Raw genomic sequence first — 24,902 nt, forward strand, 5'->3', positions numbered from 1 at the left:
TTGGGTCAAATCCTGCTGTCAACATAAATTTTTGAAAAACATGTTTTTTTTTTTCTTACTCTTAACGTTTCTACTTATTCTGAGCTGTAGAATGTCAATGTTTTGTCGTCCTTGATCAACAACTTATTATGCATTTAGATAAGCAAACACATGTAATAACAAATTATAAAAAAGTATTTATATTTTATTAAGCAAAAAGATTCATTAGCTAATAGATGTAAGTGCAAGTATTTGACTAGCGTTTTTCTAAACCATTAACAACTTTTAAAATGCTTTAAACCCAAAATGTCTACGTGATAAAATTTAAATACCTAATCAAAACACCGCATAAATAAATAATGAATTTACTAAATGTTTCATTCAAACTAAAAAAAAAACAATTGATTACGCCTTCAGAACTTCATTAAGTTTCTCAACCAGTTTTGAACGCTCTACTTTCGATTCCTCCTTTGTCGTTACGTTGCGCAGAGTGACAGTGCCTTCTTCGATTTCCTGGCTGCCGATTATCACCATGTAGGGAATTTCATTGGTTTCGCATGTCGTGTATTGTGAAGAGATCGGCGCGTTCTTCTTATTATTTTGTACAGCCTATTGACATTATTTTAAACTGTTATAGCTTTAACTAACCTTATGTTCTCTTAAACTATGAGGCTTAATTAATGCAGAAACGTAGATTTGAAAGTTAAGATTATATCGACAAGCTTTTATATTGAAATACTACGCAAACTTTCAATGTAATTTACTTAAGTTCATAATAATTTTTAAGTTAATTTTTAGTTTAAATTTTAAGTTTTTAAAATTTTTTGTAAAAGTTTTTTTTTATTCCAAGTACAACAAAAAATTTACTCACGCCAATACCAGCTTCCCACAGCAAGTTGCACAGAATTTCTCTTTCTTCGTGCATGCCTTTCTGGGCTGATGCCACATAAACATCGACTGGGCAGCTTCTTATTTTCTTGTTATTGAGTTTCTTTCTGGCCATAATAATCGCAAACAACCTTTCGATGCCGATTGTCAGTCCCACACAACGAACCTGCAAGTTCAACATATAATAACAGTTAACATTATTTATATATTTCCAAAATTATTCCTTTCATTTTCAAATAAATAACTAAATTAATTACTTTTAAAAATAAAAATATAAAATAAATACTCAGTTAAAACTCGTTAAACTCACAGTGCACCAGAATGGCGCTTAACTGGAATAAGGGATTTATGAATTTTGAAAGGTTGTATAAACTAAGCACTTTCAAATCTTTACAAAAGTTAATATATCAGGTGGCCAAATATGCATTCTTTATTTGCTTAATTTTGACATATTTTGGAGATTTACCAGGTTTGGTGTTAAAAAAGGACAAAACTACTTATATTTCTTTAATAGTTATGAAAAAAATATTTATGTTTGATTATACTATTAATAAAAACTTAATAAAAAGTCTTAGAAATATCTTATCAGAACTACGAAAACAGAAATCAAAGAATTTCATTTAAAGTAGTTTTAAGATTTGTTATCGTTTCATTATTGGTATACTAATAAGAGTTCATATAAATTTTATTCAAAAACCCCTTAAGATGACAAAAATTCAGTTTTAAATGCAAAGTTTATAAAATAGGGCTTTCTGACAACTAATTCCCAATAGGAAATTCAAAAACTACATACTTGATTCAAGTTGCAGATCAACTCTTCTGCTAATATTTCATTCTATATCTTGATATTTTATCTCATCACTCTTTTTGTTAAACTTATAACAAGAATTACATTAAGAGTATTTGTCATAAAGTTTAAACCATTAAATAAACACTTTCAACAATAATAAAGTTTAACACATACATCATTTCCTTTTCCAGTCAAACTCTTCACGAGACCATCGTAACGACCTCCACCGCACACGCTTCCCACTCCAACGCTGTTTCCCTGCTTGTCTTTGATTGGCGATTGTGACGTCACAACAGCCTCGTAAATGACACCGGTGTAGTAGTCAAGTCCCCGCGCCAAGCTCAAGTCGAACGAAACCTGTCATCACATGTAAAAAACTTTAAATGACTAAATGTTTGAATATTATTTTGTTATAACTTGTGATGTACCGAACTCACTGTCCGGGTCCGGCCGGATATTGCCATTTTTGTCTGATATCCGGATCCAGCCGGATCTTGATATGAAAAAAAAATCCGGTTCCGGCCGGATTCTAATTTGAAAAAAAAAGTCCGGACCCGGGTCCGGCCGGATCTAGTTAGTCAAAAAGAGCATACAGAAAAGTATTTTTTCAAAAACAAACCCTGTGTAAATTAAAAAGAGTTTATTTTGTTCAAGAACTTGATTTTAGTTGATTTTAGATTGGTAAAGCTATAGGGGGGTCCACCTTGATTTTTACAAGTTGATCTTATTTGATAGATTTTAATCTTAGCTAACAGATACTTTTTACAGCTTAACAAAATTCAAAGTAGTTTTCGAGATACAAGGGGTCAAAGCCGGCCAGCTCAATAGCTTCCTTATAAAAGGTGCAAACTAAAAAGGCGAAAAAAAAACATTTTATTAAAAATCTATATCCTCCTACAGTTTTTAATCAATCTTATTCAAATTTTCACAGTTTACTCTTTACTAAATTTTAAATCATTTGAGTGTAGATTTTTTTTTTTTTTTGAGAAAAAGTCCCCTATTTTCAATTATTTGAAATTCCAACACTCAAAAGCTTTTAAACTATGTAAGGAATATTTTTTTGAAAATTTGAGGTTTTAAAACCTAGGAGGAAAAAGATTTTTAGTTAAATGAATATTTCCGAGTTTTTAGCTTGCGCCTTCCATTAGGTCCCTATGGAACTCTCCGGCATTGACCGCTTATATCTCAAAAACTACTTTGAATTTTGTAAAGCTATAAAAAGCACCTGGTAGCTAAGATAGTATTCTATTAAATAAGATCAGCTTGTAAAAAAAGTGTTTAACCCCCCTATAGCCTTAATTGTAAACATTACTTGAAATTTTCAACCTTGTGGCTAGCTGTTCTACTGATTATTAGCTTAAAGTAATAATTTTTTTGTTTTTCAAAACCTCATTCTGACTCAGGAAAGTTTATAATCACATAGGTTAGTTTTTTTGAATCAAAGAGTAGCAACCCTGATATTAGCTAAAATTAGGTGATATTCTGGTTGCCAAAAATCATGGAAAGTTTATTAGTTTAGCAAAAAAGATACTTTAGTGTTTTTTATTGTTCATTCAATTTGAAGTCTTTTTTTACTGTTCTTTCAATTTCAAGTTTTTCTTTTATTTTTTCAATTTTAATAAAATTTAAAAGTAAATGTTGTTCAGAAAATTAGCAAACAAACCAGATATATTTTTAACTGTTAATCTTAACTAGACCTTAATAACATATCATAAACTTTCTTATTATTTAATAATTTTAGCAGCACATTAATATTTTTTAGTCTAAATTTTTTTTAAACTATAATTTTTCAAAGATAAACTTCACACAATTATACTCAGTTAGTAGTTAGTTATATAAAGTTGCATTATCGTACATAGTAGTTTTTATACTACTTACATTACAAATAACTTAAGAGTATTAAAAATCCGGTTCCGGATCCGGCCGGATTTTAATTTAAAAAAAATATCCGGGTCCGGTTCCGGCCGGATTTTAATTTAAAAAAAATATCCGGGTCCGGTTCCGGCCGGATCTTAATTTGAAAAAAAATCTGGATCCGGTTCCGGCCGGATTCTAATTTAAAAAAAAAATCCGGATCCGGGTCCGGTACATCACTAGTTATAACATACATGTTCAAAATATTAGATTGCTAATACTCTTATTATAGAAGACCTGAACGAAACAAGTTCGTCGGAATATAATATTAAAACGTGCAAAGTACCTCATTTTTGCAGTTACTATTCTCCTATATCTGCAGAACTATGTTATTAATTTAATCTAAGTCAGTTTCAGTAAAGTAGGTACTTTGCATATTGCGGTTATAAAAATAATGCAAAAAATATTACAAAAGCAATTTATCATCTAACATGTTTTAACACAATAAACAAAATAAATTCATCTGCTTATCAAAAACATTTCAAAACACAAACCTTGTCACTGATATTGAATCTGCTGATCTTCTCAAACAATATCTTCATGTCGTCGAGTCCCTTCTTGGCGTCCTTGTTCATACACAGCTCCTCATTCTTCAGCAGTTCATCAATCAGCTCCATGCCGCCCCTCCTCACCACAAACTCACCGATCTTGTCGGCGGCTTCCTCGCCGAGTCCCTTCTCCATCATCTCCTCCTTCACCTTGCACCACTCCATCTTGTCCAGTTTGTCCACCGCCGAGCAGATCGACCTGAACTTGTCGTTGGGGCAGCCGCACACCGCGAACATGCCGTCCAAAATTCGCCTGTCGTTGACCTGTCGAGTTTTGGTTGAAAACAACGTGATGTTTTTTTTCGATTTTTTACGAGTTTGAAAACGTGGAAGAAATATAAATTGTCAAGCATGCCATTTTGTGTGATTATAAGCTAACTGTTTTATTTTGCCATCAAGGAAAAGTAAAACATTTTACAACCTTAATGTCGAATTCTTCAAATTCGAGTCCAGTCAAAACTTCATAGATGACTTTGATGCATTCTGCATCGGCAAACATGTCGTAGTAGTTGCCTGCTATATCGAAGTCGCACTGTAATTGAACTAATTGTTAGTTGTACAAAACAAACAGCTTTAAGATGATCAACGTTGAAGTAAAGCTATAAGTATCAATATTTTTTCTATTTGTCTGGTTTTCTATGCTAAATTCGCTTGTTTTCAGAAATATTTGCAACCATAATGTTTACATAATATTTATAAAAAAACAATACTTAGGATAACCAATAATTAGTAATAAAAGTATCTCTCAAAAACAACCAAACTTTGAAACTTATATGATTAAAGACTTTTTTCAATTTATATATAACTCTTTACACTAAAAATGTTTATTTAGTAGTTCTGATTTTGAATTTAAGATACTTACCTTCTGACGTTAATTTAGTTTTTACAAATGCTTTCAACAGGGTTGCCAAAAGGTTTTAGAAATTTTTTTCAAGTTTTTAAAAGTAGAAGTTTTTTTGTGAATGTTTAGTATGAATTTACGTTTAAGGTTAAAAACTGTCTTAAATAGTATAAAAATATTTAAAAGATACTGTATACTACTTTAAATGTGTTTCATAATAAAAAAAACTATGAAATAAACGTAAAAAAATTATCATATACATTTTTTTTTGTAATTAAAATTTTGTATTTTAATGTTAAATTTTGTTAAAATTCCAGTTTTTTGACAACCATATATTAAAGACATAGGGGGGGGGGGGGGGTCAACCTTGATTTTTACAAATTTATCTTCTTTTATAGAGTTTTATCTCAGCTATCAGACATTTTTAACCGCTTGAAAAAGTTCAAAGTATTTTTTGAGATATGAGCGATCAAAGTCGGTGACCGCAATAGGTTCCTAATGGAAGGCACAAACTTAAAATGCGAATAAAAACCATTTCACTAAATATCTATCTTCTCCTTCAATTTTTAAGCAATTTTCTTCAAATTTTCACAGAAAGCCTATAATTAAATTTTAAAAAGATTGAATGCAGGAATTTTCTTAATTTTTAAAAATATAATTTTTAATAAAAAAAAACACCTATTTTTTTTTAATCTAAAATTTTTATTTTTTAATAATTTAAAATTCCAACATTCAAATCTTCTAAATTACAAAAGGAACCTTTCCTGAAAATTTGAGGTCTCTAGCTCAAAAAATGAAGGAGGAGATAAGTTTTTAGTAATTTTTTAAATTTCCGAGAAAATTGACGTTGAAAAATTTGCGGTCCATACGTTTGTATCGGAAACTTTTTATAAAAATTACAATATCTCAAAAGTTAAATAAGATTTTTTAGTTCTATAAAAACTGGCTTGTAGTTTGTACTTAAAGCTTTTATGTAAGATACAATGTTATTTTTAGTAAAAAAGAAATTATCATTTACTGGATAAGTCATCTAGCCTTTTTCAAATATTTAAAAATTTTGTATATTTTTTATACTCAATGAGATTAGTTATGTTATAACAGCCTTTTAAGCTATCACCACTGACAAATTTACTAAATTATATCATTAAAAATAAAACCAACACTTTTATGTTAAGATGAATAAAAAACTAATTTGATAAAATGAAGCTTAAATAACTTAATAAAACTAATGAACGGTTTTAATTTAACATTTTACATCGGTAGTTAAAAAAGAAGAACATATTTATTCTTTAAAACATTATAAAATGTTGAATGTATCTATGAAGTATTACAAACAATCAACAAATATTCACTGTTTATATATGCATAAATGCTTATCTCACAAAGTATTATAAATGTAAAAATAGTCAAGCAAGTGTGTTACAAAACTCAACTAAAATATATGTTATTATTGTATTTTAGTCAAAAGTTTACCATTATTTTGAAGTAATTAATCAGGGTTGCCAGAAGTCTTTTGTAAATTTCTTTAAAGTTTTTTGAAACAAGTTTTTTTTTTGGTGCATTTTAGTATAAAAATAAAATTAAGGTGAAAAAAATGTCTTAAATGAAGAACATTGAAAAGATACTGTTAAGCTATTATAAATGCTTTTTTATAAATAAAAAATTAATTACACAAAAAGTTGTTAAATTTATGATAGATTTTTCGTATCTAATTAAAGCTTCATTACTTCAAATGTAAAAATAGTATGAAATTCCATGTTTTTTAGTTATTTTTGTTCGTAATTCTAGGTTTTTTTTTTTGCCCTAGTTGCCAAATTTCAGGTTTGTCCAGGATTCAAAGTTTTTTGGCAACTCTGACAAATCTAAGCTTTTTCTAACTATTAAAACACACTTTTGAGCTACATTATGATATTATTATTATTATTTTAAATTAAATAAATTAAGTAGAAAAAAAGTTTAGATCTATAAAAAAAACTATTTTTTCAAGACAAAGGATTTTATAGTTTTGTAAATATTTTTTAACTTACAACTTCAATGGTACAACTTTTTAAAATCTATATAAGCAGTTATCTATTCATTTAACTAAATAAAAAATATAAATGTGTATACAACTCTTTTAATTAAATGTAAAAATTCAAGTGCATTTCTTAAGATACCATTCATAACATTATAGCATTCTATAAACTATTAAAAAGACTGCTGCAATTGCTAATAGAAGAATTAAAGTGTTAAACAAACTTCCTATACCATGGACAAATAAAACAATAAACCTGTATAAATTCTCTATATCGACCTCTAGTCATATAAGGCTGATCTCTTCTATAAACATGAGCTATTTGATACCGTTTTAACTCCTTCACTCCATTTTGAGCTAAATATCTTGCAAATGGAACCTGGATACATTAAACTCATCTAAGTGTTTGTAATATGTTTAAATTTTTACTGAACAATAATAACAAACATAATTAAACTTACCAAATTAAAATATTATTTTAATAGTAAGACATCTACAACTTTAAAATAGTTTACTTAATTGAAGAACAGTTTGTTCAGAAACTTTTTAAAAAAAAAGCTAATGCTTGTCAGCTATTTAACATAAAGTAAAACAACAAAAATATACATTTTAATAAAAACATGCAAAAATTTCATTAATAGCATTCTTATAAACTTTAGTTGTACTTAAAAATATTATGTTAAATCAAACATCTAAGTTTTTTACTTACAAGTTACAAGATATGGATTTTTTTCAAATATCTTTTTTTTTTTTTTTTCAATAGACTATACTTTAAATCAGAGTGTCTACATTTTCAAATAAAAATCATTATACATGACTATGATAATAATAATATAATATAATTTAAATAAATCACAGTATAAGACATAACAAAATATATCAAGTATTTCTTTGTAAGAGTGATAAAATATATGGCTTAATATGAAAAAAAATACTTGTTATTAAAATATATAAATATATACTCGACACATAAGTAAAATTATTTTAAAGAAAACTTTACAACTTTAACTTACAGTTAAATCATATCGTAGTGCAAGAAGTTCACCCCCTTGATCTTTCAATTCAAATATCAATTTAGAATCTTCTCCATATTTATTGGTTAGTATTTCCTACAAAATATTGGTCGGTTTTAAGTAACAACAAAGTTAAAGAGAAAAACACAAAAATTTATGAAACTTTTGAATCACTTTAAACTTTATTGTTTATGATAGTTTTCAAATGTAGTTGAACAACTTTAGACAACTACATTTAGACTAACTCTTTATAAAAAAGAAACTGAGTATAAGTAAAGTTACTCAACAAGTAATGAATCCATGGTTGCCACTGATCAAGCTGAGAAAAATTTCCTGACTTTTCCTGACTTTTTATCAAAATTTTCCTTACTTTTCTAAATCAAACATTTAAATTAAGCTTATTCTAAAATACATAATCTATTACTTGAAACTATAAAAAGCTTTCAATCTAATTTTAATACAGGTTAAAAACAACAGTTTTTTACTGAATTCTATCATTAAACTTCCAGTACATCACTTGAACCATCTGTGAATGATTGATGTTTGTAATAAACAGCTCTATCAGCAATATACTTGTATTATTACCTTATAAACACAGCTTGTCTGAAAAAAAGACACAATTTTATAGCATTTCCTAGAAAAATGTATCTAGATACACAAATGACATATAAGGAATTTTTACAATTAAAACCTTAAATTAATAAGGAACTTTTACAACTCAAACCTTAAAACAATAAAAAACTTAATCAAGTACTGTTTTTTAAGGTATGTACTAAAATTCATTTTCTCCGTTTTTTTATTATCACTTCAACCTCTTCATCTAATAAAGATATGGTTTCCTTCATCTGAACTGCATTCCGCTTCATTTTATTTGCAGTTAAAATCATTTGCCTCATTTTATTTAAATCGCTTTCATCTGCTGCCCCTACACTTCTTGAAGAGAACCTTTTCTCTAAATCAAGCCACAACTTGTGGGCTTCATTTCTTTTTTTTTTGGCACTCATTTATTTTTACTTTCATTTATAAAATATTTCCTCTTATCATTTAGTATAAAATTTGTAACAAATAAATATACTCTTATTTACTTTGAAAACTTAAGTTACTCTACAAAAAATACAAATAATAAGTAAACTTAATCTTAGCATTTACCTCTCTTAAAACTTATTTTATAAATTTAAACAACTTTGAAAAAATTATAAAGAGGTAAAGTATACACATTAACTTGTTACATAAAATACTAAACTAACTGCTTAGTTATAAAGAACTCAATTATTTACTTAAACAAAAACACTATGGTTCTAAAATTATGCTAGATAAACTTTTGTGTATAAATCACAGTTTCACTATGGAAGTGTCCTTGCTACAGATTATCAATACTAAAAAGCTTATAAAATCTGCTTATTCAAGTAGGGTACTTGTTCAATATGTTAATAGAAAATTTTTGCAGCTTTGTAAAGAATATTTTACTTATTTATACCAGATGAAGGCATTGGAAATAAAATTAAATACTTTTGTAAATTTCTGGAAAATTTTGGAACTTTTTTCTGACTTTGAAGGACTTTTAATTAATTTTTACCATTTGAAGGCTTTGGAAAACAAAGAATTTTGTAAATTTCAACTGACAAAATCTGACTTTTTTTTGTTTATTCTATAAAATTTCCTGACTTTTCCTGACTTTTTTTCAAAACCCCCCATTTTTTCCTGACTTTTCCTGACTTTTGTCATTTTTTTTAATTTTTCCTGACTTTTCCTGATTTCCTGACTTTTCCTGACCAAGTGGCAACCCTGTGAATCTATAAAAGTAGAAGACTTCAGCTTAAAACAAGTTTGACACTCTTTTAAGGTGAAAAGCTAACATAAGTTCACATGAAAAATAAATTTAAATTAGTTAGAGTCAAAAAGTGAAAAAATTACTGTTAATCAAGCTTGAATACTTTTAAAAATTGCAATATTAAGAATTGGATTTAGCATCTAAACAAAATATATTAAATTATAGACCAAAATATTTTAAAACTTTGAATTTTTCACTTATGTAAAAAAAAACAAAAAACTAATAATGTCAATACTGTTATACTTATTTTTTAATAATAAGACTATCCTTTGTAATGAATATATAAACAATAATAATATTAGCTAGACAATCAAAGAACTTAAAAACATGCTAGCATGCTATAAAAAAGTTGACATACTTTCTGTTCACAAACAGGAGTTTGGATTGTTGCAGCTCCATGGCGCTTAAAAACATTCTTAATAATTGATGTGACTTCTTCTCTAACAGCCATTTCGTCCGGTCCGAAATCTTTCATTCCTTTTGGTTCTTTCAGCTCAAGTTTTTTCTTCTTGGCCTTTTTTGGCTTGCTTACATTCAAATTTGAAAGCTCATCAGCCACCTAGTGAAATAATTAAACTAGGTTCATAAAGTTGTGTAAAATAACTCAAAAAAAAACACATACTGCACATTCAGGATACATCTTCATAACGTAACTAAGTGCATCTTGGAGTGATTTTTTGTTATCTTCTGTTATACAATCATTACTCATTTCACTGCTTAAAACTTTTAAGCAAGTATTCACTGTATTGCAATCCATTATTTATAGTTTTCCTACAAACAACTATAAAATGAATAATCAAAAATGTTTAATTATGTATTGCAATCTGTTTTACTGGACATAAACTAAGAACAACAATAAGTCGACTAAAAATAGTTTAACTACTAAATAACTATTAATAATTATTGCAAATATACAATTTTATATTTCATTACAGGCCACTTGAGATAGAAAATGAATTTTAAAACTAAATTGTCAAAATGTGTAAAAAAAAATAGTCATAACATAATTAAAAATAGACATGTAATCAAAAAAATAAACATTTTTTTTGTTTTCTTTTTCATAAAATTTCTTTTTTTTTAATTTGATACAACAGATTTTTCTGATTTCATAAGGAACATTTCCTAGAAACTTAAGGTTTTTATCTTAAAAAAAGTAAAAAATACATTTTTATTAATTTCTATTTATTTGTCACTTAAGTTTTCTTCTCCCATTAAAACAGGGGTCAGCAAACTGCGGCCCGTGGGCCACATTAAAAATTTTATTCAACTAGTTTCATATATTAATAATCTCAAAAAACAAAAATTTAATTTTAGTGTTATCTAAGGATAATCTATCATTTAATTTTTTTGTTCAAAAAAACTATCTTTAAATATGTTTTTTCAAGCACATAAAAAAAGTTCCTTTTTTGACCTGCCAACCCCTGCATTAGAACCTAGTGTACTCTTCGACTGTAACTTGCTATATCTCAAAATATATTTTGAATTTTTAAAATTTGTAAAAAGCAACTTGTAGCTTAGTTAAAATTCTATAAAATAAGTTCAATTAAAAAAAGTGATTTCGTTTCCCACATGGCCTTGACTTCTTTTTTTTGTAATTGAAAATGTTAAAACCTAAAATTGAGGCTAATTGAAATCATACTACAATATTAGTAGTGTTGTAACAGCTTCTAAATATTTAGTAGATACAAAATATAATTTTTGATGTTGAGAAAACAAATTTAAAACTAATTATGTAAGGCATTTCTAAAAAATATGTTGGCAAGAACAGTTTTTAAAAACTTGAAAAAATATATATTTATACAAAACATAAATACTTGAACAAAAAAAATATTTAAACGAAAATAAAGAGTTGAAAATGTGCTGGAATATGCTTTTATATATTTTACACTGAAATAATAATCAACTTTAAAAGTATGTTTGTTAATAAATTTATCCAGGGTTTGATATTAGTTTTTTTTTAATTTACTTCCTAGTTTTCTGTTCAAAATATAAACTTAGACATTTGCTTACATAAAATCCTAGCAAAACAAGTTCACTGGAACATGTAATAATAACTAATTCAAACAGTACTCTTTCTTTATTACACTAAAACATGTTTCTTTGTGCTAACAAGTTACCACACTACAATGGAGCTCTGTAAAAAAATAAATATTGTAAGGAAAGGTTAGAAGCTGAAGTACGTATATATATATGTGGGTGTTTATTAAAAGCAGAACCAAAAATGTAAATTATTATTAAACTTATTGTTTCATTGTCACTTCATGTACATTTTTGGTTAAAAGAGGCCTTGTTTTTACAAATTTGAGGTTTTGATGTAGTGGCTGATGTCCTAGGTGCAGACATACAACTAATTAAGGTTATTGTAACTCAAAGTAGTTATAGTAATATAAAAGTATTCGGTAATTACCTGAGATGATGTTGCACCAATATCAAGCTGAAATTTAATTATATTTGATGTCTTTTTTAACCATTATCTTAGGCTAATTTTTTTTTTTACAAATACATAAATAAAATTAAACTTATATATCATAAACTAATAAAACTTAAATATTTAATTACTTTAATTTTACAATATGAAGCAATTATATCAATACAATAGTTTATATTGATAACAATATTGTAAAATAAAATCAATTAAATATTTTAGATTATAATAAATAAATTTAATTCTTACTATGTATTTATATAGCTTGTTTAAAACAAAGCATCTTATTAGATCAAATATATTAGCTTATAACATTGACTTTTAGCCTAAAATTATGGTTATAAAAGACATCGAATACAATATAATTTCAGCTTGATATTGGTGTGACATCATCCTTGGTAATTGACAAATATTCTTGTTACAAGATACTATAAGTATTTATTAAAAATAAAATTTTGAAAAAGTACTTAAAATTACAGTCACCTCTTGCAAATCTATGCACATTGTGTTCACAGAAAAATGCATAACTAAACTATAGAACAAAACTAAACGAGAGGTAACAAAGACTTTGAAGAGGAAGAAAAAAGTTTGAATTCAGGGGTTTAAAACAAGTTTTCATTAAGACCATCACTTTCAATGCACAGTTATGTTCTTCCAAAACTGTAGCTAGTGTTGTAGAGCACTACTAAGAATTGAAAACCACAATAAAAAACTTAACAATTGCTGTGTAAAGCAAAATTCTACAGAAAAACAATTCAACCAGAAAAAAACATCAACTGACAATCAATGGTATGTTTATTAAGAAAAATATATAAGATTTGTGTAATGTGTATGCAAGATTTAATTTAATATCCATGCCATTTTTGCTGGAAAATTTTTAGAGTTGTTTCTTTAGATAATTTTTCATTTTGTCTTGAACTTTTATAATAGCTTGTCAGATTGTTATCTGTCAATTCAGAGCTTAAAATATGTAACTGTTGTTAAAGATTAAAACTTATAGTACACTGAGGCACAATTAAATATTTATCTTACTGTCAAGAAACATAATTTTACAACTTCTAAACAAATATAGAGTTGATTTAGCTTTTTAAATAATGTATGTGAAATTAAATTTATTGTTAACTTAATACATACACATGATAATAAAACAGTATTAAAAATTTATCAGTAATTACCTAGGATGATGTCACACCAATGTCAAGCTGAAATTATATTACGTTTGATATCTTTTTTAGATATAAATTTAGATTAAAAATACAATGTTTTTTTTTTGTTTTTTGATACAATGTTATAAAATTTATTATCTGAAAGTTTTTCTTTAATTTTAGCTTTAAAATAATTAGAAGCATCCTATAAAACTTTGTAGTTTGGCTTATAAATATATAATATACAAATAAACATATCTTACTTAAAAGTTAATCTTTTTACGTAATTATACAGCTTGTTTAAAATATAAAATATCTTTTTAAACTTAACATACTAAGACAAAAACATTTATTTTTGGCCAAAATTTATGGTTTAAAATGAATTTAATATTCTACAATTGTCCTGGACAAGACTTTAAAAGGTATCCGTGGTGAGCGATTTGATAACCAAAAGGTTTTTTTGTGCACCAGGTCCTAGGACCAAATTTTTTGAGTTCAATACAAAACATATTTACACAGAATGTAGCAAAAGATGTTTACATGATTTTATGTAAATTTATTTTCACATATAGAACAATGTAGTCAAATCTGTCAAAGTCATATTGATATTTCTAATTGTTTTGAGGTAATTAAATTTTGTAAGAATAGAAATATTTCACTTGCAGTAGAGGCTATTATGATTAAAAAAATTAAACCTAGACTTAACTACCAACTAGGTCCTGATAAAGGATCTAGAATTACACTTAACATTTTTAAACAGTTTATTTTTGTTCTATTATCTATTTTGTTTTATGATAAATTTGATTAGTTTTTTATTGATTGTTTCTTTAGTTTACTTGTATTTTCTTTGATTAATTAATTTTTGTGAGTATTTATTTTGTTCTGAAAAGGAAATTAGTTAAAGTTTGTAAGCATTGCTCAATAAACTGTTAAAATGAAAAAGATATTATATAAAAGTGCTGCGGTAGAATATTTTGTGTTGCATGCAGATTTTGATTAATTGCTTTTGGTTGTTATTTTTATCTGTTTCTCTTATTATATGTATGGTCAATTTTGTTTGTGTCTACTCTGATCATGATTGGCTGGTTTTGGTCTGTTGATGGGGAAATATATTGTATGGTTGTGCGGGATTGTTTTTTTTTGCTACTATCCAGTTTTTATTATATTTTTGTTATATTTATTTGTTAGCTGCATATATTAATTATTATTGCATAAATATAATTTTTTTTTTTCTTACTTTTATTAGACTAAAATTAATTCCACCAATACAAGTTTCAGAAACTACATTTTTCTTAATAGTTTTTATTTAATTTTTATTTATTTATATTTTTTTTCTAATTTAGCTTAATTTTTAGATTTTTTTTCTGAGTACCATTTCAGTAAATTAGTTAATTATCAAGCTGTAAAATAGTTATTTAATGCTAATGTATTCATTATAATACTAGTTTTATGCATTTGCTCAACAGCTGATTGTGAGTTCACTTTGGTGGCGGTGATCACATGATTGGATTGTTGGTGTGATTTTTTTGTTGTAGTGCTGGTGAACACTTACTTGGGGATTTGAGCTTCATGATTTTCCCACACTTTGTGGTTTTTAGTGTTGAGATTTTAGCCTCGTGAGTGTTCTCCAAATGGCGTGTCACCAAGGGCTGTTTTATTTGTTTAAAAGATAGTTTTTTTGTTTATTTTATTTTTGGATAGTTAAAGTTAAATGTTAATGGGGCAGGAAAAATAACATATGATGTAACACACTCACTTTTCCCCAGAAAAAGTTTATTGTTGCAAGGGGTAGAGTTTGAGACTGATGTTTTTTTACCATAAAAAAAAATAAACAAAATAAATAAATAAAATTTTATTATAAGCAATAAATTGGTACATACAATATATTTAATTTCAGTTTGATATTAGTGACATCATGCATTGGTGCAACATAATGCTAAGTAATTACAATTTTTTCAAATTGTTATTATTTGAGAATTCTAAAATTCTGACCAAACTAGTGTATAGATTTGCAAGTGGTGACTGTACTTAAATGTAAAATAGACTCCTGATTCAAAATGTTACACTACATGATTTAAAGTACTTTAAATTTACATTAAAATGTTATAGTACTACATGATTTAATTTTACTGGTAAAATTTAAATGATTTACAATACATTGCATCAGTTATATATAATGGAGGCATGGAATTTTATAGATGTATGATTTTATAAACTTCAACATTCAATACTCTCGGCAGTGTTCTAGTCATTGGTCCAGGAACAAACAAAAATTTAAGAGAAAACAGGTATATCATAAATTGATAAAAAGAACCACGAAAAGTTTAGCAAAGAACAACTTTAAAAAGAAAAATTTTATTTTTCTTAGTTTAGCGGCTTTTCTTTGTTTGATTCACAACTTTAAAGCTCCTCTTTTTTTTGTGTATTTATAAATTATTGCTACAGTATAATAATCAAAAATAATAATAATAAAAGTTTTTGTAAAATTTCTATGCCAGGGGTCGGCAAACTGCGGCCCGCGAGCTTGTAAATATTGCTTGTTGAACAAAAATTTATATTAAGTTGTTTTTTTTAATAACTTGCTGTAATTTAATTAATTTAGTTTTAAATATTTTCATTATAACATTTTACACCTATGAAAAAAAGTTACTGCTTAAGCTTACAAATGTAAAAAATTCAGAACAGCATTCTAGCAATGTTTTTATGTTTTTAATCCAATAAAATGTACAACTTAAATAGGCCCTATATGTGTAGCTTAAAGTCATTTTGATTGAGTTTTTTGTACGACAAAATAAAAAGCGATCAATTTTTTTTTCTAGGTACTGGTGCACGAAAAAACCTTTTAGTTATCGAGTTGCACACCACTTGGATACCTTTTAGCGTATTTATAGGACAAGAATTAACCAATTATTAATTAATTAATAAAGTTAATAAAAGTAAAAAAATGTTCGTGACTAGAAGCAATAGGTTTTTTTATAAAACTACAACCCGCAAATATTATAAAACCTCCAGCCGACCCTTGGTCAAAGCTATAAAATTGTTCTAACAAATATTTTTATTACAAATACTTCACTTCAAAGAGTTTTGTTATAAGACAATGTTTCATTCAATCGATTAAAAATCAATATTATATTGCAATCGTCAAAATAAATATAATGCTGAGATAAAGATTAAATTATATGTACAAGCTGTAATTTATTCAGATGAAAACTAGTAAAATACTTAGCTTCTTAGAAAAAATAATAACTGAGACAAAAATATATTTAAGAGTTTCGTTTTTAAACTAGTTAAAATTACATCAATTTTTACTATATAAAAAAATTATTTGTTTTAAAACTAAGTTAATTAAAAAGTCTTGTAAGCTTGTAAATGAGCATTATGAAGTATAATTACACAACACTATTTTTACTTTAAGTTTTAGTCTTTCGGATTTTTTTATTTTAACTTTAATATAAAAAGTTAAGTTTTTCATAAGAAATTATTTTATTTTGAGTATAATACATTACAAAAAAACGTAACAAAATTCAAAAACTCACAATTTTTTTCTGAATATATTGAAAGTATGTTTACCTAAGTCTTAGTTTAAGTCTAAGTTTGGTAACTTTCAATGTTTATCTTAGGTATTGCTAAATATTTTCAAATTGTATAAATACAGTAAAATGAAACTTTAGTATATGAGAAGGCAGCGTACAATCGGCTAAACAGAAATATTTGAACCGAAACATGTTTATTAGCTTGAAAATACCTTGTTCTAAACAAACTATATTTGAAATTTTAAGATTTTTTAAACCTTATTTGGTTTTTAATATAGTTTAAAAAGGCTTGTTAAATGATTATTTAATTTTAGTTTTGATTTTAGGGATTTTCTTTTAATGTAAACAATTTTGTAAATATTCCAACAGCTAAATTCGTAGATAACCAATAGTAGTTACAGTCTAAAAACAACTAAACTTTATACCAACTAAGAACTGCTGATGTTTACCCAGAGTTACAATTATGTTTTTAAATCTAACACCTGTACTCTTAGAGTTACTTACTATGTTATCAATTTTTTTTTTAATTTAACATATTTTAGACAATTGTAGTGGTACTTTTTTTTTACTTAGACTGAGCTACCAATAAACTCTAAAGAACTAAGCTACCTTTGAGGTTTAAGATTAAACTGGAGAATAAACTAATATTAAAAGATTAATTAAACTTTTATACAAATTAACCTTTGAAGCCGAACTTATTTTACATCTTTTTCGCAATAATCAACTTTTGTTTTTATTTTAATCAAAGACTCAACTTTATCAAGCAATTGGATATTCTACAGCTTAATTTTATTTTCCAACTTGTTGAACTAAACAAAATAAATATTTATACCTTATTACAAAGTTAGCTTACAACAACTAACAAAGTATAAATAGTTCTTGGAAAGCTAATAAAAACTATAGTTTACTAAAAACTTTAATATTAATCTAATTGTTATTTTTTTGAACAGTTGTTTAAACTTACAACAAAATTTGGTCAAAAAATTTAACAATTTCAAAATAAGGTGAACGCATTATTATGTTATTTCAAGTAAAATGTACTTAAAACTTTTATATTTTAATACTCAAAAGACTTTAGAAAAAAAAATCGAACCTTTTTTTTTCATCAACTATCCAGTCAAGTAATCTATTCGTTGAGACCAATTATGTAAATAAAACTAGACTTTAAAAGTTATTATCTAAGTTATAGCAAAGTTTTCTACTTAAGGTAACTAATAAAACTTCTATATTTGCATGAAAAAATTAAAGTTTATTCATTACAAAAAGTAATTTATCGAAAACATATTACTAATAGTAAGATTATCATAGAAAAAGCTAATTAATCTAAAGTTAGTTGAGTTAAACTACAAAAAATACATTAACTTAATAACACTGACGTCATATCTCTAATCACCACTTTTTATATTAACACCATAAATCTTTATTTCAGTAATAAGCAAAGTCTTATTTTATATTATACTTATGTAAACTAATCTGCAAAAAAAAAATACCTTATGAATTATATCAACACCCTTGTTTAAAAATTAACTAGATCTGATAAAGCAAATTTACACGAAAATAGAAAACTTAATTAGCTCAACCACATTTAAATTGTACTAATAATAAAATACTAACAACTCAAAGTATGAGCTGTTTAGAAAAACGTTGAAAAAGATTGTCACCAACATAAAATTTTAAACATTTTTTGAAACATCAGGTCTTCAACAATAATCTTAAGATAAAAAAAAACTTATTAATTTCAAAAAAAAAATCTTCAATATTTTTTGTACTATGTAAACTATTAAATGTCTATAATTTAAATAAATTGTTTTTAATATATAAGCTATTTATAAAAATTAAGATTAAAAATTTTTGTTTTGTCCTATAAAAATATAGATGTGTACAAAATAAAGAAAAAAAAACTAATACAACTAAATTAGAAAGACTACTTTCAGACTTTTTAGGCCGGCACCTAAAATCGTTAACTCTACACTCAACACCGTTAGAATTTGTAACGCATGTGTGCCAAACTTGAGTCATTAGCGGTTCTACATAAACTTTAAATACTGTTAATTAATTTGAACAAATAAGTTAAAGCTTATAATATTTACAAATTTCGGCAAAAGTATTTTTGCTTTTATGGAATATATTTAACCAATTTACAGATTTAAAGAGGTTTAAGTATTGTAGTTTATGTCTCCTCTCAATAAACTCATTAAAATTTATGCCGCGAAATTTCGTTATGAAAGTAAAATTTTATACAGCGTTTAAAAGTCTTAAAAGTTCTCTGTAAAACTTTAAGATTTCTAGTTTACTATCATATTAAAACTTTTGCTATTACAAGCTGTAAAATGTATTTAACGCTATAAGTAAGCCACGATGAATTATTATCAAAAAAAAAAACTAAAGATTTGATCAGTTACTATTAAAATTAGCTGTTTCAATTAAATAGTTTGTCTAGTGATCTGCAAGATCCACAAGTTTCAAATCTACAATATTTTTTTTCAAACTGAGATCCGGCTGGATCCAGATATAGTTTTCAAATTTAGATCCGGCCGGATCCGGATCATGAATCTGGTAGGTTACTAGTTTTATTTTTTAATTTACTGCATTGTGTTTTATCTAGGTTTAAGAGTTTCTAACTTCAAAATATTTCAACAATTGTAAGAGTAAGTTATATTAATTTCAAATAAATTTGAACTGCTGTTAATAAAACTTTGTATGTGCGGTCAGATACTTAAGCGATCTTTTATAAACTGCGCAAAAATTTTGTTGTTTAACTTTAGTATTTTTTTAATTATTGTAAATGTTAAGACCTATTTATGTCATTAATAAAATACAGTAATCTCTCGCTTATTTACGCACATTGGGTTCACAGAAAAAATGCGTAAAAATACGAGAGATCGTAAAGATACGAGAGGTACCAAATATACTTACTATAATGGCTGTTTTTTGATATTTCTTCTAGTAAAAAGCAGACTGGAAACTTTCTCACTTTTAAAAAATTTGTTTAATTTATTTACAAATTTGAAAACAAAAGATAAAACTATACATATATTAAAGAAAAGGATTTAAATTTATATAAAATAATAATACTTTAAGAAAAAATTTACTAAATTAAATAATAAGTAAATTTTATCTTTATTTATATGTGATTTATTTAATACTTAACATTTATATTCTATTCTACTTAGCAAATTCAATTTATAATTAGGCATTTGTATTAAGTGTAAGCTCTATAATTAATTAGTATCACTGCTACTTTTTGCTAGGAAGTTTCATTAGATTTCTTTTTTAGATGTTTGTTCGTAGATAGGGCAAGAGTGCTGTATTATTTGTTTGTGTTTTAAACTTTCATTATTTCATTATACTTTCATAATTTAACACAGTCATATTTCTTTCAGAATTTTAATTTAAACTCTTATTGTTAACGAAATTTCTGATATACTGAGGTATAACTAAATGTTTATTAATTAGTCAAGGAACATAAGTTTACAAAGTCTAAAGATATATTGAAGTGAGTTAACATTTAAAAACATATTTTACATTATAAAACATAAAATAAACCTAATTTGTGCAATATTAAAAAGTAATAATAATTTAGTTTTTTAGAATTCTAAAATGCGTAACTAAACGAGAGTGCGTAACGTCACGAGTGCGTAAAGATGCGAGAGATTACTGTAGATGGATTTTTGAATTACATCAGTAAGTGCTCTATTATAACGTTAAAATTTATCTTTTAGTATTCAAACAATATTAAATTATATTTTGTTTTAGTCACCTAAGTAGAAAAGAAAGCATATATAAATTTAAGTACCTATACTATTATAACAAAAAATATATATTCTATAATATATTTATCATCCTCTTTAGAATGCACTATAAAAACGTTGCGTTTAAAACAAAATTTTATATTTAAAAAATTTTACTCAAAAAACTTTACTACTGAAAATAAAAGTTAAGATTTTTCGTACTTCAAAATTTATACAAAAAAGAAAAAATACAAAACCAATAATAAAAGTGCAGTACAATCCTACAAAATTAAAGAAAGCTAATAATCGTGCCGTTTACAACTAAATAAGTCATTATTAAATTATAAAAACATAAATTATAAAAAAGTTCTGTTATAACTTTAATATTTTAGAAAACATCAAATAGCGTAATTTAAATTTGTACCATTAAAAAAAAATTCTGTTTTGACGTAGAATGTTATTATGTGCTTTCTTTTAAATCATTAAACCTATTTTTTTTTTTAGAAGCTGTTATAGCAAAAAGAACATGCATATAAAATAATTTACTTCTTTATTTAAAGTTTTGATAAGAAGATATTTTATAATAAAAAATTAAGTAAAGACACATTAGAAAGCTTCTACTTCAACTTATGTATTTAAAAGGACTTTTATAGCTAGTTCAATTGTTTTAAATTTGAAGCTATATTAAAACTTTAGTTTAAGAAAATAAACTAATGAATTTTTTTTATAGATATACTATAACTAATAACTCCTATTTCTAGTTTAGCGCAAATTTGTTTTAGCTGAAACTATAGATAAAGCTATCAAATCAATTATAAAATAAAACTTAATTAATATTTTTTACTAACAAGAACGAAAAATTCTTTTATGTACTTTTGATTCTTAATTAAAAAAAAATTTCTTAAATAACAATGAAGATTTTTTTTTTAATTTAGTTACTATTATTCAAAATATTTTGGATAACAAATAATAATTTTTCTTAAACTTAGCGACAGATATAGCACAAAATAAGAATTAAAGTGTTTGAAATTTAAAAAATATTTTTTTTCAATAGCTTTAGTATCCTGCACCAGACGTTTTTACTCCAGTACATTTAAAATATCTTGCTAAGCAAAAATATTTATACATTTTTGAAACATAACTAGAATATATTGTTCAAGAACCCATATTTCTATTTAAACAAAATCATAGTTTTAGTACAGCATTTTAGAAAATTTAACAAACAAAAAAACGTTTAATTTGATACTTCAGTAATAGTAACTTTTAGTCATAAGTTATATATATATTTATATTAATAAAACATTAAGTTTTCAAATACAATTGTTTCACTATTTTGTGTAACAGAACAAATCTTCAGTTTGTTTATTGTGATAATATCTTAAAACATAAGTCAAAATGTACATAAAATTAAGCAAATACTTAAATTGTTACGTCATTAAATAAATCATTATATGATAAAAAACACACTAAGCTTGCACAAATGTTCAAAATTATTTTAAATAAAAGCTTGAAATTTTTTCACAATTACTAAAAAGTTCATTTCGTTTATTTAAAGCTAGATTTGAGTTTAATTTTAAGATCTCGTGTTTTTTCATTTTGCAGAGTGTGCAGCCATGTTTTGGTTTGCTCTTGCCTCTATCATGCTTGGCAAGTACGACTAAGTTTTTGCAACATGGTTGTACGTCTCCAAAATAGAAAGAGTTAAAATGTTGCGTCTAGATAATCATGTCCTCCGCTGACAACTATTCTTCCATAACAGTCGCGAAGGCGGGTAAGACTCTCTTTTCATTCATATGTTTTATTTTTTTGCTTCGTAGTCTACCAAAATTTAACTCTATGCAAGAGCTATGTGAAAAGGAATTTTTCTTTATGGCCACCAATAATAAATAAATTATCTATAAAAGCGCAAGTAATAAAGTGACTACGTTTACAAAAGCTCAATTTTGTTTCAACTGTTATCTCAGAAACATAGTTTAAAGACAAAACCTTTCTCACCTTTTTCATAAGTTAGTGAATAGATGTCATTATTAAAATTACCTAGCCACTAGCTTTCATATTTGTTTACTTAAGTAAGATTTTAAAAGTTATTTAAAGTTTTTTTATTATGTTATTAAAGTTGTCGTCTATTTATTTTAATTATCTGTCAATAAACATAGCTCCAGTTTTGATACCCCGACAAATTACTATGTTGTACTTAATTTGACCACAATACCTAGGCTTAAAGTTTGCTTCAAGTTTGTTTACATAAAGCTTTTTCTTGTGTTGTAAGATGCTTTTCATCACTGAGCTTGATTTTTTGCATAAGACTTTTCGCAAAACGTGATCAAACAGCATGATAGTTTTTATAAAAAAAAGGAGCGTAAAATTATTTTAACAAACACTCTTACTTTAAATATATTTTTACAACAGTTTTAACATAAAATTTTAACTGAATTTTAACAAAACGAGTTCTGATTACTGCAGTAGTACTGTTCGCTGCAACAGTACAGCTCAGATTAGATTGTTAATATTTTATTTCCATTTATTTTAAATTATAAATCAAAAAACAAATTTAATGTTATAAATTTCAAAGATTACAAAAATCTAATGTCTGTAGACACATTGTCATACATATATTCAAAGTTTTATTTCGTTTATTTTAAAAGATTATTTCGTTCTGAGGAAATGCACAAAGCATTGAAACTTAGTAAACGAATTAAAATTTAGTTGTTTTTTTATATTATAAATATTTAAAGTTTTATATATTCATTTTCACTTATTGTAATTTACGAATGTATATGTTAGTCTTTTGACTTTACCTGGTTATTAAATATTTAAGTTTGGTTTTAAAAATAGGGTTTTTAGGTTATAAACTGCTAGTTATTTGAAAGGACAGTTGAAAATAGTATAATAAACTAATATATAAATGAAATAAGTAACATATTTTGTTCTCGAATAATTTTTTTTCTAAATAATTATAATATATCTAAAACGTTTATGCTTTTATAAATTACATTAGGCTCAACTTATTAGGACTCGATAACAGAAAGGTTTTCTTGGTTTACCAGGTCCTTGGATCAAACTTTTTGGATGTTTTTTGTCGTTCAATAAACAATATATATTACTTTTAAAAGCTTGCTTAAGAAAGTCCTTTTTGTTAGTTTCTTATAAGGGTATTTCAATTTTTTTTTGAATGGTTCTATATATCCCCTGAGCTGATATAACAATATCAATATTATTTATATAATAATTGTGCAACTGCTGTGCATATATCTTCAAAGTTTTGATTAAGAACTACAACAAAACTAAATTGTATCTGCGGGTTTTACAGTTGAATTAATACATTATTTAATTATTTTATTAGCTTAGGCAAGTTTCAGAAATATCATAAAAAACATTTGCAAAATTTTACATGATATGAAAAACTTTTACCTTAGCACCAACCAATTTTCTAAAAACCACCCAAATGCAAAATGTATGGGATCCAAAAAATGCAATTTTTAAGCTGAACTTTTTTTTATGGGGCCAGTTATCACAAAAACACATTATGCAAAATTTAAGACGATTTAAAAAAAGTTTTTTTAGGGTAATTCTTAAGTTTATGTAATTTTTTTGAATTTTAATTTTTTTTCAAGCAAGAAATGCCATCATAAAACTTTTTAAATTGTCTTAATTTGTGCACAGTTTGTTTTTGTGATAATTTGCCATATGTAAAAAAGTTTTCCGTTTAAAACTCCAAAGTTGCATTATTTTGACCCTATACATTTTGCATTGTGGTGGTTTTCAGAAAATTGGTTGGTGCTAAGGTGAATTTTTTTAAAAATCACTAAAATTTTGCACATGGTGTTTTTATAATACTTCCTAAACATAATTTTTTTTCAGCCAAAAACACAAAAGTAGCTGTAAAACTAAGCACCCTGCAGTGCAATAATAACAACTAAAAAACTTTTATTAAAAGTAAGTGAAAAGTGAGTATAAACAGTTCATTAGTCATTAGTTTGCTTACTCTTAAAAATCTGTGTATAGTAGATGATTAAAATAAAAATCCTTTGCACACTAGGTTGTTAAGTAAATCATTTCCATTAATTTTTTTTGTGTAACTTTACAAAGTAATATAATTTTTTATAAAATTAATAACAAAAAATATTGATGATAAAATTAGATATTAATATGTTTTAAAAATATGGGCTTTCGAATAGTTGAAATATGTATCAAAAAGTTTCTTTGAATTAAAAAAAGAAATTGTAGGATAGCACCCCTGTATAAGATTA

At 25.7% G+C, this 24,902-nt stretch overlaps 1 protein-coding gene across 1 annotated transcript; it reads right to left on the reverse strand.

Annotated features, from left to right (window-relative positions):
• Positions 1-66: 66 nt before the first annotated feature.
• LOC145846849 (histidine--tRNA ligase, cytoplasmic-like) lies at positions 67-10,594 on the reverse strand. Its single transcript, XM_082953436.1, has 9 exons — positions 10,441-10,594; positions 10,177-10,377; positions 7,988-8,083; positions 7,231-7,353; positions 4,541-4,651; positions 4,066-4,383; positions 1,832-2,014; positions 851-1,033; positions 67-588 (listed from the first exon to the last, which is right to left on the reverse strand). The coding sequence occupies exons 1-9, from the start codon at positions 10,573-10,575 to the stop codon at positions 385-387; spliced, it is 1,554 nt and encodes a 517-aa protein (XP_082809562.1). The 5' UTR covers positions 10,576-10,594; the 3' UTR covers positions 67-384.
• Positions 10,595-24,902: the final 14,308 nt, after the last annotated feature.

The sequence above is a fragment of the Thalia democratica genome, chromosome 1 (genome assembly GCF_965202585.1).
Source record: "Thalia democratica chromosome 1, ktThaDemo2.hap1.1, whole genome shotgun sequence".
In the NCBI taxonomy this organism is placed as follows: domain Eukaryota; kingdom Metazoa; phylum Chordata; class Thaliacea; order Salpida; family Salpidae; genus Thalia; species Thalia democratica.